At 42.0% G+C, this 13769-nt stretch overlaps 1 protein-coding gene across 10 annotated transcripts in view; it reads right to left on the reverse strand.

Moving 5' to 3' along the window:
- huwe1 (HECT, UBA and WWE domain containing E3 ubiquitin protein ligase 1) overlaps positions 1-13769 on the reverse strand; it is a 46833-nt gene that overhangs the window by 13197 nt on the left and 19867 nt on the right. For all 10 annotated transcript variants that reach the window (XM_061828982.1, XM_061829038.1, XM_061829018.1 and 7 more), the window contains 34 exons: positions 13558-13615; positions 13305-13481; positions 12948-13193; positions 12627-12760; positions 12424-12536; positions 12170-12343; positions 11840-12056; positions 11632-11754; positions 11329-11566; positions 10650-10997; positions 10321-10443; positions 10142-10237; positions 9773-10042; positions 8298-8450; positions 8096-8223; positions 7880-7961; positions 7584-7760; positions 6942-7487; positions 6628-6823; positions 6380-6547; positions 4683-4831; positions 4534-4600; positions 4185-4408; positions 3882-4093; positions 3611-3793; positions 2931-3103; positions 2478-2617; positions 1724-1799; positions 1544-1639; positions 1335-1462; positions 1103-1262; positions 713-941; positions 436-611; positions 263-352 (listed from right to left, as the gene is read on the reverse strand). In XM_061828982.1, coding sequence (XP_061684966.1) covers positions 263-352; positions 436-611; positions 713-941; positions 1103-1262; positions 1335-1462; positions 1544-1639; positions 1724-1799; positions 2478-2617; positions 2931-3103; positions 3611-3793; positions 3882-4093; positions 4185-4408; positions 4534-4600; positions 4683-4831; positions 6380-6547; positions 6628-6823; positions 6942-7487; positions 7584-7760; positions 7880-7961; positions 8096-8223; positions 8298-8450; positions 9773-10042; positions 10142-10237; positions 10321-10443; positions 10650-10997; positions 11329-11566; positions 11632-11754; positions 11840-12056; positions 12170-12343; positions 12424-12536; positions 12627-12760; positions 12948-13193; positions 13305-13481; positions 13558-13615 — 5870 coding nt within the window. The remainder of the gene's footprint in view (positions 1-262; positions 353-435; positions 612-712; positions 942-1102; positions 1263-1334; positions 1463-1543; positions 1640-1723; positions 1800-2477; positions 2618-2930; positions 3104-3610; positions 3794-3881; positions 4094-4184; positions 4409-4533; positions 4601-4682; positions 4832-6379; positions 6548-6627; positions 6824-6941; positions 7488-7583; positions 7761-7879; positions 7962-8095; positions 8224-8297; positions 8451-9772; positions 10043-10141; positions 10238-10320; positions 10444-10649; positions 10998-11328; positions 11567-11631; positions 11755-11839; positions 12057-12169; positions 12344-12423; positions 12537-12626; positions 12761-12947; positions 13194-13304; positions 13482-13557; positions 13616-13769) is intronic.

Raw genomic sequence — 13769 nt, forward strand, 5'->3', positions numbered from 1 at the left:
GTGAAAATTCGTAATTGCCAATAAAAATATTCTCAAAACACTATTAAATGAGAGAGTAATTAACATCACATTGTCAAAATAGAGTACACATTACATGACCTATTGGATACATTGTTATACCAAACCAGTGGATTTCCCCTTTAAACACTATGGCCATGTTTTGCTCCTCTGCTCTCCTTCCCAAACTCTGGAGGGTTGGTAACAGATTTCTGTGTTGCATTCTGGTCACCTAGATCCACCACTTTGTTAATGTGTAATTTACCTGCTACACAGTCGTGCATACTTTCAGCATCTAACACTTTACACTCATCTGTCCATCTTGTTAAGGCAGTAGGAATGCTTGAGAGGGTGCCTATAGAAGCAGAGACAACGTAAAGACAACAAATTCTACACCAAAAACCATTACACTAACAATACAAGTCTGGGAAATCTCACCTGCTTGACCCCCTGTGCTGTTCTGCTCATGGAAAAAGTCATCGAATTCATCATCGGAACGAGCAATAATGTGAACATCCTCATTTCCGACCAAAAGGCGAGCTCGACCGCGAGATTGCAGAGGTAGAGAGCTGGACAGTTGTAAAATGTCTGCTGCAGCACTGGGGCCCAATAATCTATATGTGGTGAAGTGGTGGAGATGTTTAAAATCACAGCTACAAAACTCGAATGTGATTGTTCTTTGTAAAAACAAAAACAAAAATAGACATCCTCTTACCTCTGCAAGATGAGTGGTGGGTTGGGCTGGCGGTTTCCTGGGTAGTGAACATGGATGGTGTGCCCACTGTTGGCAGTGAGCTGCCTAAGAGTCCGCTGACTACGACCCATGCCTTGTGCCAGACGGCTGCTTGTGCCCGCCACACCTAGGGTGAGGGAACCGTGGTCAGCGTGGCGAACCATCAATGGATGGGAGCTAGGGATGTTGCCTGGTGAGGGGGGGATATCAGCTGATGGAAGAACAGAAAAAAGGAGGTAGGCATTAGGAAACAGCTCTACAATATATTCAAAAGATCAAGAGCATTTCAATTTTGTCATGTTTTGCTAGGAACTATTAATGGCTGACATACAGGCAGAAAGTGTAAAAGTGAAGTGAGAGCTGTCTGCTTACCATTGTTGGAGAACATGTTGTCAAACTCTATGATGAGGTCATCATCCCTGTCAAACCTTTCAAAGCGTATGTGAGGGGCAGCATTGATGTCTGGGAAATCCTCATCCAACTCCATTTCTGAACCTTCATCATCATCATCCTCATCTCCTTCCTCATCATCCTTGAGAACGAAAGTCAATGAGCTTTAATGGACAACATTATTTGAGTGACTTTTATAAATATTTATTCAAACCGGGTCCTCCTCCTCTTCCTCTTCCTCTTCCTCCTCTTCATCCTGGCTGTCTTCATCATCATTGCTACCACTTGAGTCTTCCTCTTGTGTGTGTTCTTCATCTTCTGGTTCCAGGATATTCATTGAGTCTAAATAATAGAAGAATTGTTTAATGTTTAATGTAAAAAAAGAAAATAGGGGCAAGACATTTTGCATTTTTCTGTATTTACCTTCTCGGTTTGCCTGAAGAGTGGATGCCTGGCTAATATTGGAGGGGGCTTCTTCCATCAACACATCTTGTGATTCATCTTCAGCACTTTGCCCGACTGGAGCGAAAACGTGACGTCAGAAACTCTTTCCTTGATTATTTTTTGTTCACAAATATATGCTGAGCTCTTATTAAGCCTTACCTATGATTGCACTATTAACAGTACCACCATCTCTCTCAAGCAGCTCATCAATCAGATCCACCAACTCATTCTCCACCTGTGTGCACATGTACAGATAATGTTATGTGCAGCAATTAAATATATACTTGAGGATTAGGGGTGAAACAGTTCATAAAATCCAAAAGTCAGTTTGTATCTCACTGGATGATGACTTAGGAAAAAATCAGTTGTCTTACAATTGTCCACAATTAAGTGAAAGTATCTTCACATTATTGTAATAAAACCTTTTTTTTTTTTTACTAAATCAGAAAGATATTTGCCGTTCCATCTATGCCAGTGATGTATACCAATAGGTAGAACAACTAAATTCTCTTCCTTTGGATAGGAAAACGTACAATAAACTGTTGCAATTCATACAACAGTACAGAAGCTCAGATCTTACACTTGGTAAGTATTTTTGATGAAATTGAACAGATTAGGCTATTTACATGTTACATGAAACAATTTCCATGGCGGATTATATCATTGTGGGATTACTGTGACTATCGAGTCTGCATTTCTGTTGACATGCCCTGGTGCAAAATGACTGGCTGCACAATCACTGGAAAGGCATGAGGCAGGTAAAATGTCCTACTTATAATGAGAGATTTATAACGTACATTTGTAACCATGCGGACATCCTCTTGGCTATTTATTTTGCTTTGGCTGGTACAATGTCACCCCATTTGTAAATTCACTTGCTTGTAAATAGCCTGGATAAAAAAATGCTAATTACCTGCATAGCCTGTGTGCTGAGAACCTCTGGTTGACCAGCAATGACAACTGTATCTCCCTCCGTTTCTCCATCCATCAAGTCACCGTCTGCTCCCTGCACCCTGTGGTTTCCTTCCACTGGCTCTGCCTCACCAGATTCTCCTGTAATAGTTGCCAAATATCAGTAAATTACACATTTTTAAACATTGGATTTCACTAGAATTCAGTAATCAGCATCCCTTTGGTAGATGGACAGCCTAGAAGCAGCAATTTTAACTAGAACTGAATTATATTTCATGGTTAAAAGAAGAGCCTTGCCTCCAAAAACTCAAGAGTAAGTAATTCATAGCACAGGTGTGATACACCCATCACAGATTTGACAGTGTCAAGTAAGTTTAAACCTCTCTTTGATGAATTGAGTACAAAATGTCTTTCAGAACTACACCATCTGATGTGTGAGGTTGCATGTAGATACCTTGATCTTGAGTGTTGCTGTTGCTATCCCTTGCAGCACCCACTGTGTCATTTTCAGTCTTGTTCTTGTTGGAGCATCCTTTACTCCCAAACAAACTGCTGGGTTGGTTAACAATGCGGGACAAGGTCTCCAGGGGCTTAAGGGCAGCATTCACTGTGTTGGCCATGTTGGGGCTAAATCAAATAAATAAATAGGCATTAGTTACCCATAAATTACGTAAAAATTGCACACCAAATATCACCAAAATACATTGAATAATTTAACTAACATTGTTACAATTGTAGTTCCTTCAATGACAAGCAACAAGGCTAAGTGACAAAATACACACCGTACAAGACTGACTAAAAAAAGAAATTGCCCTAAAGGTACAGATATTGGGCTTTCGGGTGAAATTTCAAGATGAACCCAAACTTTTCAGGTGAAACTAATTTGAACATCTGTAAACTTTTTGAAAAAGCTTTCAGTTCTTTTCAGCACAGGTCTAGTCAATGTCTTCTATAAAAGTCAAGAGTCTGTTTTAGCTTCATTCAGAAATTCAACAAAAAAAGCCCCAAATCCCAAACTTTAGAATAGAATATATACACCCTTGCTTTAAAACGGAAACCTCTGAAGCTTTCAAGATCCGTTAAAACCAGTCAAATACTGAGGCCATGTCACTTACAGTATTCCTGATCACATACCTTGATAAATCCAAGCTGTGAGGCACACGGGCCAAGTCACTGACCAATCCTTTCTTGAGAAATAGCCTTATGATATTATTCATGCCATTGTGTTGTGTCTTGGCTGCAGCTGTGCTATAAAAACTAGACGTGGAAGGACATGACTCCATGATGGTGCTGATGATGCACATCACTGCCTGAAGCCTGGTGAGATGGATAGGCATTGGACGTTTCAAATGCCAATCAATGGCTGTTATACCACCACAGTGTATTTGTAATTAAACCTGGTTACCTGGCATGTTTTTCTGCACCTTCTGTCATTCCTAAAGCCCGACTAAGGGCAGCCTTCACCTCATTAACCAGAGCAACCTGGGCATCTGTCCCAGTGCCGGCAGCTGCCAGGCTGGCTAGGAAAAGCCGGGCCAAGGCTGGGGTGTCCTTATCCTCTGCATTTTGGGTGTGAGGCAGCAAGTGGTCCAGCACAAAAGCTAGCACACTGCAGTCCTGTTGGGATACAGATTAAACAAGTGAAGAGAAAAAAAATGCAACTTAAGGGAAAGACACCACTGTTTGTCAAACTAAAGTTGTTACCCACCTCCTTGATAAGCTCAGACTGTCCTGCAGTGTAGCAGTAAGAGGCAATTAGTGTGGCAATGCCAACATAGGAGCGCACCAGTTCAGCCAGCAGTCTCAGGATGGTGGAGGTAGGCATGAGAGGTTTGCTCGCCTTTACCTTTGCAGCTTTAGCCTCCTCTGAGCTGCTATTCTTATCTCCCTCCTGCTCCTTCTTTTCCTCTCGCATCTCTTCAGGTGTAGAGGCTATGAAAGTACATCCAGTATACCCGTGATTGTCTTTCAAGTTAAATTTCATCATTTTTATACTCCGTCTTTTTTTTTTGTTTTTAAATCCTACTTTGAGAGGCAACAAAAATGAATGTTTTCACCTTCTCCTTGCGGCGTGCCAGATTGGGAGGACTCTGCCACAGCTCCATCCGCAGCAAAAACTTGAGTCTAGGAAAAATGTTACAAGTAGATTTACCATATGTATGGTTTCACCACACAAGCTGAAAAAAGGCTTGTCAATAAACCTCACATTGATATGGAATGCAGACTGGGAATCAAAGTCACTGCCCTGTCGAGTAAGACGGTACTGTTGGTAAACATCATCACCAACATCCTGCAAAATCTGGCAAAGGTCTTGGCTAGGAGGAACAGCAGCCACCCGTTCTTCTGGACGTTCAGCTAGACCACAAAAACAAAATTCTGAACCATCAATTTCAGATGACTCCTACACAATGTGATTAGACGAGAGCTGATGGTATCAAATATTGTTGAAACCCCTTATTCCATTCATTTCTCAGGTAAAAGCCAATTTTGCATTAAATAATACCAATATAAATAATGACTGATAGCATTATTTGCCTTACCGATTTATCTTTTCTTTCGGGCAATATTTTTCGTCTGCATATCACAATTAAAAAAAAAATAATTATAGATCAATAAAAATAAACATGACAACGGTTTAATTGGCTGATTGTTCTTAAAAAAAGATATCTTTGGTCCCTTCTATATTTAAATATCGCGTCTCTTTCAAATGTAATAAAATTAATGGGAATTTTTCATTTTCATCGAAAACAGTAAGACAAAAATAAAATGAAAAAGTGGCTAATGAAAACGTGACTTGCAAGAAATAATAAACGGAGCAAACCATTTCACCATATTTTTATATCAAGTCTGAACACTAGGGGGTCACTATCAGAGAGACACTCAAAAAAAGAATTATGACACTTTGGAATGGTGTTATAATAATATACCAGGGCGCCTCTGTGGGTGGTCTTCCAAACTCCCTGCTCAGCCTGAAATACAAAAACCTCTTTGTGGAACTAGAGAACTCACAAGTCTCGGGATACTACCATGGCCAAGTAAGTAACGTGCATTAGTGGATTAAAAGTGTAGTTTGCTGTTGCTCCCTCAGATTAACCCATTCGTGGACAGTGTCCCATTTTTGGGACATCATGATTTTCATGCATTATATCATAATATTTAAGTTTTTAATCTGATTCTGGTTTTTGGGACGATCTAAGAAAACCCAAGTACCCTCTCGCGGGCAGCGTTCCATTTTTGGGATGAGATTTTAAATTAGGTAAAGTTATCATATAATTTAACCATAAACAAAAAAAGAAGTGTTACTTCCTTGATTGTGGCCTGTGAGGAGACTTATCTCAAGGCAAAAAATTGCCACACTGCCCATGAATGGGTTAACTTGTCTGCACCAGGTCATGAGTCCCCCCGCACATTAGTTGTAGCTGTTACAGCTAGTGTACAAATGTGCTTTTTTATGTTTGGGCCTGTTTAATAAACCAACCCGAATGCGCATCAGCAACTGAGTCCATCCTTGACCACTTGTAGGGGCAATAGAATATTAATTAACAGAGACAGGCTATATTAAATCAAATAGCAATGTTTGTTTGCCTTGTGTCAGTGATTGTAGGGGTGTGCTATTCTGTATACCAGTATTGGTTTGCTGTAGTGACATTGGACTTTATATCTTCTTTATGAAGTCTGAAAATATCCCTTACTTTGGACATTGTCTTTATTTGCACTCTTTCCTCCTGGCTCGGCACTACCGCACCAACTTATTTTGACATGGATGACGTATGATCACTGCGAAGCTTCGAGCCAGAGATTGTTAACGAAGCATTTGAGTATTTTTGGGCTAAAATGAATAGTCAAGTGATTCATTTAAATGTCATTTCAATTCATTTTAATTACCCAATTAAAATATCTTACGTTCTCCTGGAGCATGGTAGGCAGCCAAGGCATTGAGCATGTCGTAAATGACCTCCTTGACAGTTTCAGGAATAGAAGGTAGCGGGGACAATTTCAAAGGAGTAGTTTTCACCAGCTGCACAGCATTGGGGCCCTTAATACGAAGATTTTCAAACTCATCGTCAGAGGCTATTGGAAACAGAAAAGTTAAAAGAATGCAGGTTAGGTAAATTAATTGCCACGGCTCATCAAAATCTTTATTCATTCACCTGTGCCAGCTCCACGGGGTGCTGGAAGGGCAATGCGGACACAATTGCTGGCAGTTTCAGCAAAGCACTCAGGGTTGCGACACGCAGCAGGGCCCAGGACACGCAGGATATAGTTAATTTCCCTTGAGCCGAGGCTCCCTGACACTACACCTGAGGTGGTACTTCCTGCCCCACTGGTCACTGCAGATCTCACCACCTGTAGCAACAGTAAGTAAGTCTTTATACATTTACACAATTAAATTCCTTTCCTAAAATATATTGAGTTGAAATTAAGTGCAGTAACCAGAATACACCAAATCACAACACACTCAAACCTTTTCCATAGTATGCCGAAGAGTAGCTGGATCCTCAATGATGTGTCTGAAGAGTAGCGTAACAAGAGGCGTGAAGCCATTGAACCCAGAGGTCTGTGTCAGCCCAAGAATCATTCGAGTGCTCTTCAGCTCAGCAAACATCATAGCATAGTGGTGGTTTCGCGTCAAACGCAAACAGAGACGCAGCGTTGCATGGAGGGTGTCCGGATCCACAGGGACACTAATCATGCTGACACAAGCACGGATGAGAATGGTGGTCATGTCATCACTCAAACCTACAATATCTGAGCCTTTGAAAGAGTCAGACTCCTGGGAAGATGTGGGGCCAGAGGTGACTTCCTGAAGATGGCTGGAAACATCCTTGGGGGCACTCATTTCCACTGCTGCCCCAGAGTCAATATCAGTCTGAGTTTCTTCTGCTTTGCACCTATCTCCGTCTTCTCTCTCTGTGTCTGTAATGCACCCAGTCTTGGGTGGTTTGGGCAAGCGTGGAACCCTCTGAACAGTCAACATCACTGGTCGCCGGTTACCAGTCTCCTCATTTACCTATACCAAAGATTACGGTTATTTGATTAGAAAGGAATTTATAGTAAATCTAAAAAGAGGCCATCCCTATTTATTGCACAATAAGTTTCTGTATACCTGCACCATATTATTAAACTGAACGGTATATCGTCTACGCCCAGCTGTGAAACGGACACTGCTCTCCCCAGCCCGCCATGCAGAGTCAATTGTGCTGTTGTTAGAGGCGCTGTAACTGCACCAACGTCCTGACCGGTCATCAAACCATCTCCAATTATTTCCATTAGGCTGAAGATACTGAAAATAAATCAAAAATGCAAGAGATTAGCATTACTTAGGGATGTACACAAAAATGAACATGTGATATAAAGCCCTCACATGCTGTAAGTACCATGTACTAAAGAAATGAATTTTACCTTGTTCATTTGTGATCTGCGCTTTGAAGACACTGCCATTTTCTCATAAAAGTCAATAATCAGCAAGACTGGTGTAATCCACCTGTAGATAATGTATGTAGCAAATGGAGAACAAGGACAAGATTTAGGACATATACTCAGAAAACCAGGCGCAACATTTTGTAATGCATTTATTCTTCTATGTCACAGAGAATATTTAGAATCCTTGAAACTTACTTTGGTGTCTGGATGTCTTTCTGTTCTTTAGCGGCCTGCAGACAGGGCTGCACGACCTCAAGCAACTTAATCAGTAAATCCAGAATGCCACTCTTCTCTACCACTGTGGTACACATGAGCTTAAGTTCCTTTGGAGCAAAAACAAAAATTAGCATTGCCTAGGATGCTTGGGACTCACCTGCGGTAAAAAGAATCTCGATACCTCAAATAACAACGTGAGAAGAAGAATTCGAGTGGCCAGCTTTGATGCCTGGGGAAGTGTGGCCATCTGTTTAGTCCATTCAGACACTGTCTTTGTGTCACTGGTTGTCAGAGGAACAGCTGCCTTGATCAACACATCTGCTGCATCCCACACCTATGAACAACACTCACACTTAAACTGGACGTATGTGCATCCCACTCGTATGAATAATACTCACACTTAGGCAAAACTATGTGTTGGGCTGCAGTTGGGGAAAAAAATGTTAATAGTACCTTAAGATAAACACTAGAGGTGCATAAAATTGTGAAAAATGACAGCATTACTTTTTGTAAGCCTCCTATATACACTACATTGCCACAAGTATTCACTCACCCATCCTAGTACCAATATCAGGTGTTCCAATCACTTGCATAGAAGTGTATAAAATAAAGCACCTAAGCATGCAGACTGATTTTACAAATGTTTGTGTAAGAATGGGTTGCTCTCAGGTCAGTGCCACAAGTTCAGTCTTCCCATTCCCACTCCTAAATATTCCAGAGTTGACTGTCAGCTGCATAAGAGGGACGTGGGAGAATTTGGGAAAAACAGCAACTCCGCTGCGAAGTGGTAGGCCACATAAATTGATGGAGCAGGGTCACTTGATGCTGAGCTGTAAATAGTGCAAAGAGCTCACCAAATTTCTTCCAAGGCAATCTCTATAGATCTCCAAACGTCATGTGATTTTAGATTAATGGGTTTGTTTACCATTTGACATATTTACATTAAACTATAGCTGGGACTGACGAATGAACAACGAAGCAATTTTTTTTTTTTTTTACCTCTTATGATATGTACTCACCAGATGCGTTTTGGTTGTTTCATGCCGCATGATTACATAGAAAGTCGAAACAGTTCGTGTGGATAAAATGCGAATCTGTGGGGGCGATGCAGTGCAGATGACGCGTGTATTTGCAAATTCGCCTCCTTTGCCTGAACGCTCATTTTGTCAGAAAGATTTTGCCAGAAGCATGTGTATCTCAGCAAAAGCTAACACGCTACCAAGAATGACTTCGAACAATACTAATACTTCCTTTACACGTTCATAGTTTTATCATATTTCAACAGTTTTGAGTGCCTAAATATTGACAGCTTGGAATATTAATTGTAAATTTAGACCAATGTATTAATTTACAGATTGACAAAAGAAAAATGTCTTTTCGCAAAGTCGAACATAAAAACACCATTGCAGATATACTTTTAATGTTAAATACCCCTCTTTCGGGCTGACGTATGCGATAATGATACATATTCAATTAAATTCCGGACACATTCTGAATGACCTGTGTGTGACTGCGGCTGCCCTACGATTCCAAAAATACCGTCTCATCTGCCCTTATGACATTTCTGGGTACTTAAAGGGAATATTCAGCAACACAATTGTGGAAATACTAACAAAAGTTACAAGTGCTGAAATAGTTAAGCTCTAAGTCACTGACCTGGTCGACGACCTGTCCAAGGATGAGGTCTCGGTACTCAGGGCCACTTCTTTTGATTGCAGTCATCAGCAGGTCACAGAGCCGGTAGACCGTGTCCGGTAGCTCATCCAGAAGGTGAAAGCAGCCTGGAAGCATGGAGTCTGTGAAGGCATGCAACTCCTGAGGGTCCAGGGGTTCGGCCTCCATGAAGCGCTCCAAGCAGCGGGCTTCCTCCTCCTCTGCTCGCTCCCTGGCTCTCCTGTCCTCCTCCTCACGCCGACGTGCTGCTTCCTAAAAGATAATTTCATCCACAACTCATCAAAGTTAACATTTCCTCTACCAATTGATGGTCTGGTTTTGAATGAAATTTGAACAGTGATTACGGGGCACCTCAGGGGAGTCTGAACGTTGCTCCATGCTGACCTCTTGGCCAAGTGACATAGCAATTGCCCTCATCATTTGGTCCTCTTCAGACATGGAAAGATCCTAGAACAAAAAACATTTACACTTGACTTAGTTTGGATGACGATCATTTCGAAAGTGTATGTTAACCTTGTTGCAAGATTTACCCTTACTGCTCCCCCAAGGTGAGGAGGTGGGTGTGTAAGAAGATATTCTGTGGCCTGCTCCATGGTACTGGTGTTCAAAAGGGCCTCCATTGCATGCTCTCTCGAGAAACCCATATCCATCAGCTGGAATATAACATTTTCATTTTGTAACGAGAACTGTTAATCACAAACTGAAAAGACAGACACGGTAAATTTATAAAATTATTCAAAATTAAAAATAGTTTGAAAGACAACACACTCTATTCTGAATTTCAGGTTAGTATTTTTTACTTACACGCTGACCAAAACAGCAAAAGCTCAAAGTTTCTCAAAAACAAAATATTACATACCTGTGTTAGCTGAGCTTGATTAACTTGAGGTTCACGTCTTGGAGTGGAATTAGTCGACTCCTCAGATGATCCCCCTGCTGGCACTCCACCAGCTGGTGCAGTGGCTGCTGGTGTCTCTCCACTGGTTGTGGATACCCCAGGGGCTCCACTTTGTGCCACAGAAGCAGGAGGAGCCCCCTCTTCATCTGGACGTATTGTACCTTCTCTCTCCTTGGCTAGGCGCTCCTGGATAACTGGCTCCCCCCGGAGGATGTGGCAGAGGATGGCCAGCATGGATTCAGCCATCCTGCCTCCATACACTTTCAGTGGCTTCCTGTTCCATAGACTACGGATGCAGCTGAATGCAGCCTAGTGTCAAGGAGATAAAACATTTGTCATCAACATCAGAGTTGACAATGGATCACTGACTCACACTTGGAATACAATAAATAGAACACGCTAATGCCATCCTACAGATAAAAAGGTGTTTAGCCCTGCGGCCAATCTACAAAATCTGATGTAATGAGTGTAGTTTTTACCCCTCCTACAAAAATCGGGCCAAAAGAGATGAGTCTAAAGCTTTATCTTGAGGATTCAGTACTATATCATTCTTAAGTCTTTTCATATGTTTTCAGCACTACAAATACGTTTCTAGAAATGAAAGGATTTTAGTTTGATGTCGTCTACAAGGAAAACTCACCTTCTGGGTAACTATCAGGAACCGCAGGGCACTGAATAGAGGAGTGGTTGGCGTGACACCAGGCATTTTAGCTGGGAGGGAGTGTGGCGAGTCCAGCACAGTGCTTGGATTCACCATCTTCTCCACCAGCATTAACCAAGCATCCAGGAACTCTCCTGTTCCATCTGGTAGCTCAGTATGCTCCAGACCCTCAGACACAGGAACCTTTCCACCCATTGACAGGGCCCAGTTGAATGTTCTAAATAGAATTAATGCGATTCATGTTATACTGGAAACAGTCGGTACGAACAAAGAAATACTTACTCAAATAAGGCGTCATGTCCACCAGAGCAGAAAAACTTTTGCAGCATTAGGTGGTATGGGTACTTTCTCTCATCAAACAACATAGGAGATGTAAAGCCAACAGAGCAGATGAAGAAAGTCAATCTGCAAGATGCAAAGCGCAAAATAATACAAATATGATTCACTCTGTGACCACTTAGTTAAGCTACATAATACATTTAAGTCTTACCTGAATCGAGGGGTGGGAGTATAAGGTGGGGGTTGCCAACTGAGACCCTTGGTGAGGAGCTTCGTGAGAGCAGAGGCAGTTGCTCGGGCAGCAGGTGTGGGTGTAGTACCTGTGCTCGTGGCATGGTGGGACCGACGTTGACGCACTGGGGAGCCTACACACAACTTCACCAGCAGGCCAAAAAGCTCAGCCAAAGCCCTCCCCAACCGAGATGACGCTGAAAACGAACAAGACGTTTGTTCTGGATGATATACTTATTACAGCAAAGCTCAAACTGAGTAGCATTGATAGATAACTATAAGGGCATATGCGCTATGAAAATGTGCTTACCAGAGAGCAGGGGTTTAATTTGTTTAATGCGTGTGGCCATTGCTGGCGTAAGCTTAGACTTGGCTTTAGGGTCTGATGAGGTGGGTTCGTCTGTCTCCATGGGAGCCAAACTATCCCCATCTAAACCCATGCCTTCCAATAGTCCTCCACTAGAAGTGTCCACTGCCTCAGACTCTGTTGCCAAAAGAAGATAAGGAAGAGCTTGTCCAAGAAGCGAACACTAATTTAATCTTCACAGAATTAAATTATGTTACCGGGTTTTCTGGACACAGGGATTGTGGTACATGTAGCATTGCTAGAGGGTTTATCCTCTTTGGGCAGGAGTTTCTGCATGTCCGCTTGCCCAAACTCACAGCCTGGAGGCAGACTGTTGAGAACAAGAGGTAATATTATATTTGAAACAATAGGGTAATAACAGGTAGTAGTGGTACAGTAAAGGGCATAATTTTAATTATACCTGTTCGGTGTGCAAAGGGAGAGCAGAACAGTACTCTCCCATACCAGTGAACAGTAGAGCTGACTCAGCTTGTTTAGAACACTTAAACCCAACTGGGATCCCCACTGATTGACTGATATTGCCCTTATCTCACTCTGTAGAAAAATAGACATTGAGAGCATGACAACACTATTTTCCAAACACAAAATCAAACAATTTTCAGCAATCACCTGCAACTGAGGCACATGTAAACTGACATGAGTAGAAGAGCATTGTACTCAGCAGTTTTGTAAACATCACAGACGTTATGGGATCAAATTAACACTGAAATCAGTATAGTACCTGTCCTACGCGGCAAGTGTGGACAAACATTAGGATGTAGGCATGTGCTGCAGTTAGCGCATGTAGCAGTGGCGTTGCACGAGCGGACAGTGTGGCATCAGTAACATGGCCAGCATTAGCCAGCTCCCTCAGCAGCACAGATCCCCCAGGAATTTCAATTGGCCGATGTAGGGGCTCCAGAGATGTCAGAATAGTATCAAGTTGGCACAATCCTTCCTGAAGTACTTTAGGCTCATGCGAGAGAGTCTTGATGAATAAAATGAGAAACAGTATACTCAGAGTGCCATTAGAAAATTAAATTATTGCATTCTGCTCCCAATGAATTCAAACAGAAAAGTAAATTAAGATTCTACTCACCAAGATGGACTTGCAAACACCAGCAACAGCTTGGCAGGCTGCTGAGGTGGGAAAGTCTATAGGTAGGTTGGGCAAGCCCAGAATAGACACAAGCGGTAGCAGCCCCTTCTGGTTCACAAACTCCTGACAGTGGTCATCAGTCGTATTGTTGCTAAGTATGGATTCTACAAACTTCATCTGGAAAAATCACATGCATCACATGTCAGTGATTGTTTTACAGATTAAACAAAAACTCAAAAGACTCCTGACTCACCACATTCAAAATATAATCCATTAAAGGAATAGGTATGCGCTCCTCTGTTCCCACCACCCTGAAAGAAGGTATGCATTAAATGACAGTGACTTAATAAACTAAATTCTAAAACTATTGTTACAAAAGGCAAATCATCATGGTGCTCTACTGCAGTGTTTTCAAACTTTTGGGGCCATGCCCCCTTTTGGGAGATTACCCACCCACCACCCACC

Source organism: Syngnathoides biaculeatus, chromosome 2 (genome assembly GCF_019802595.1).
Source record: "Syngnathoides biaculeatus isolate LvHL_M chromosome 2, ASM1980259v1, whole genome shotgun sequence".
Taxonomy (NCBI): Eukaryota; Metazoa; Chordata; class Actinopteri; order Syngnathiformes; family Syngnathidae; genus Syngnathoides; species Syngnathoides biaculeatus.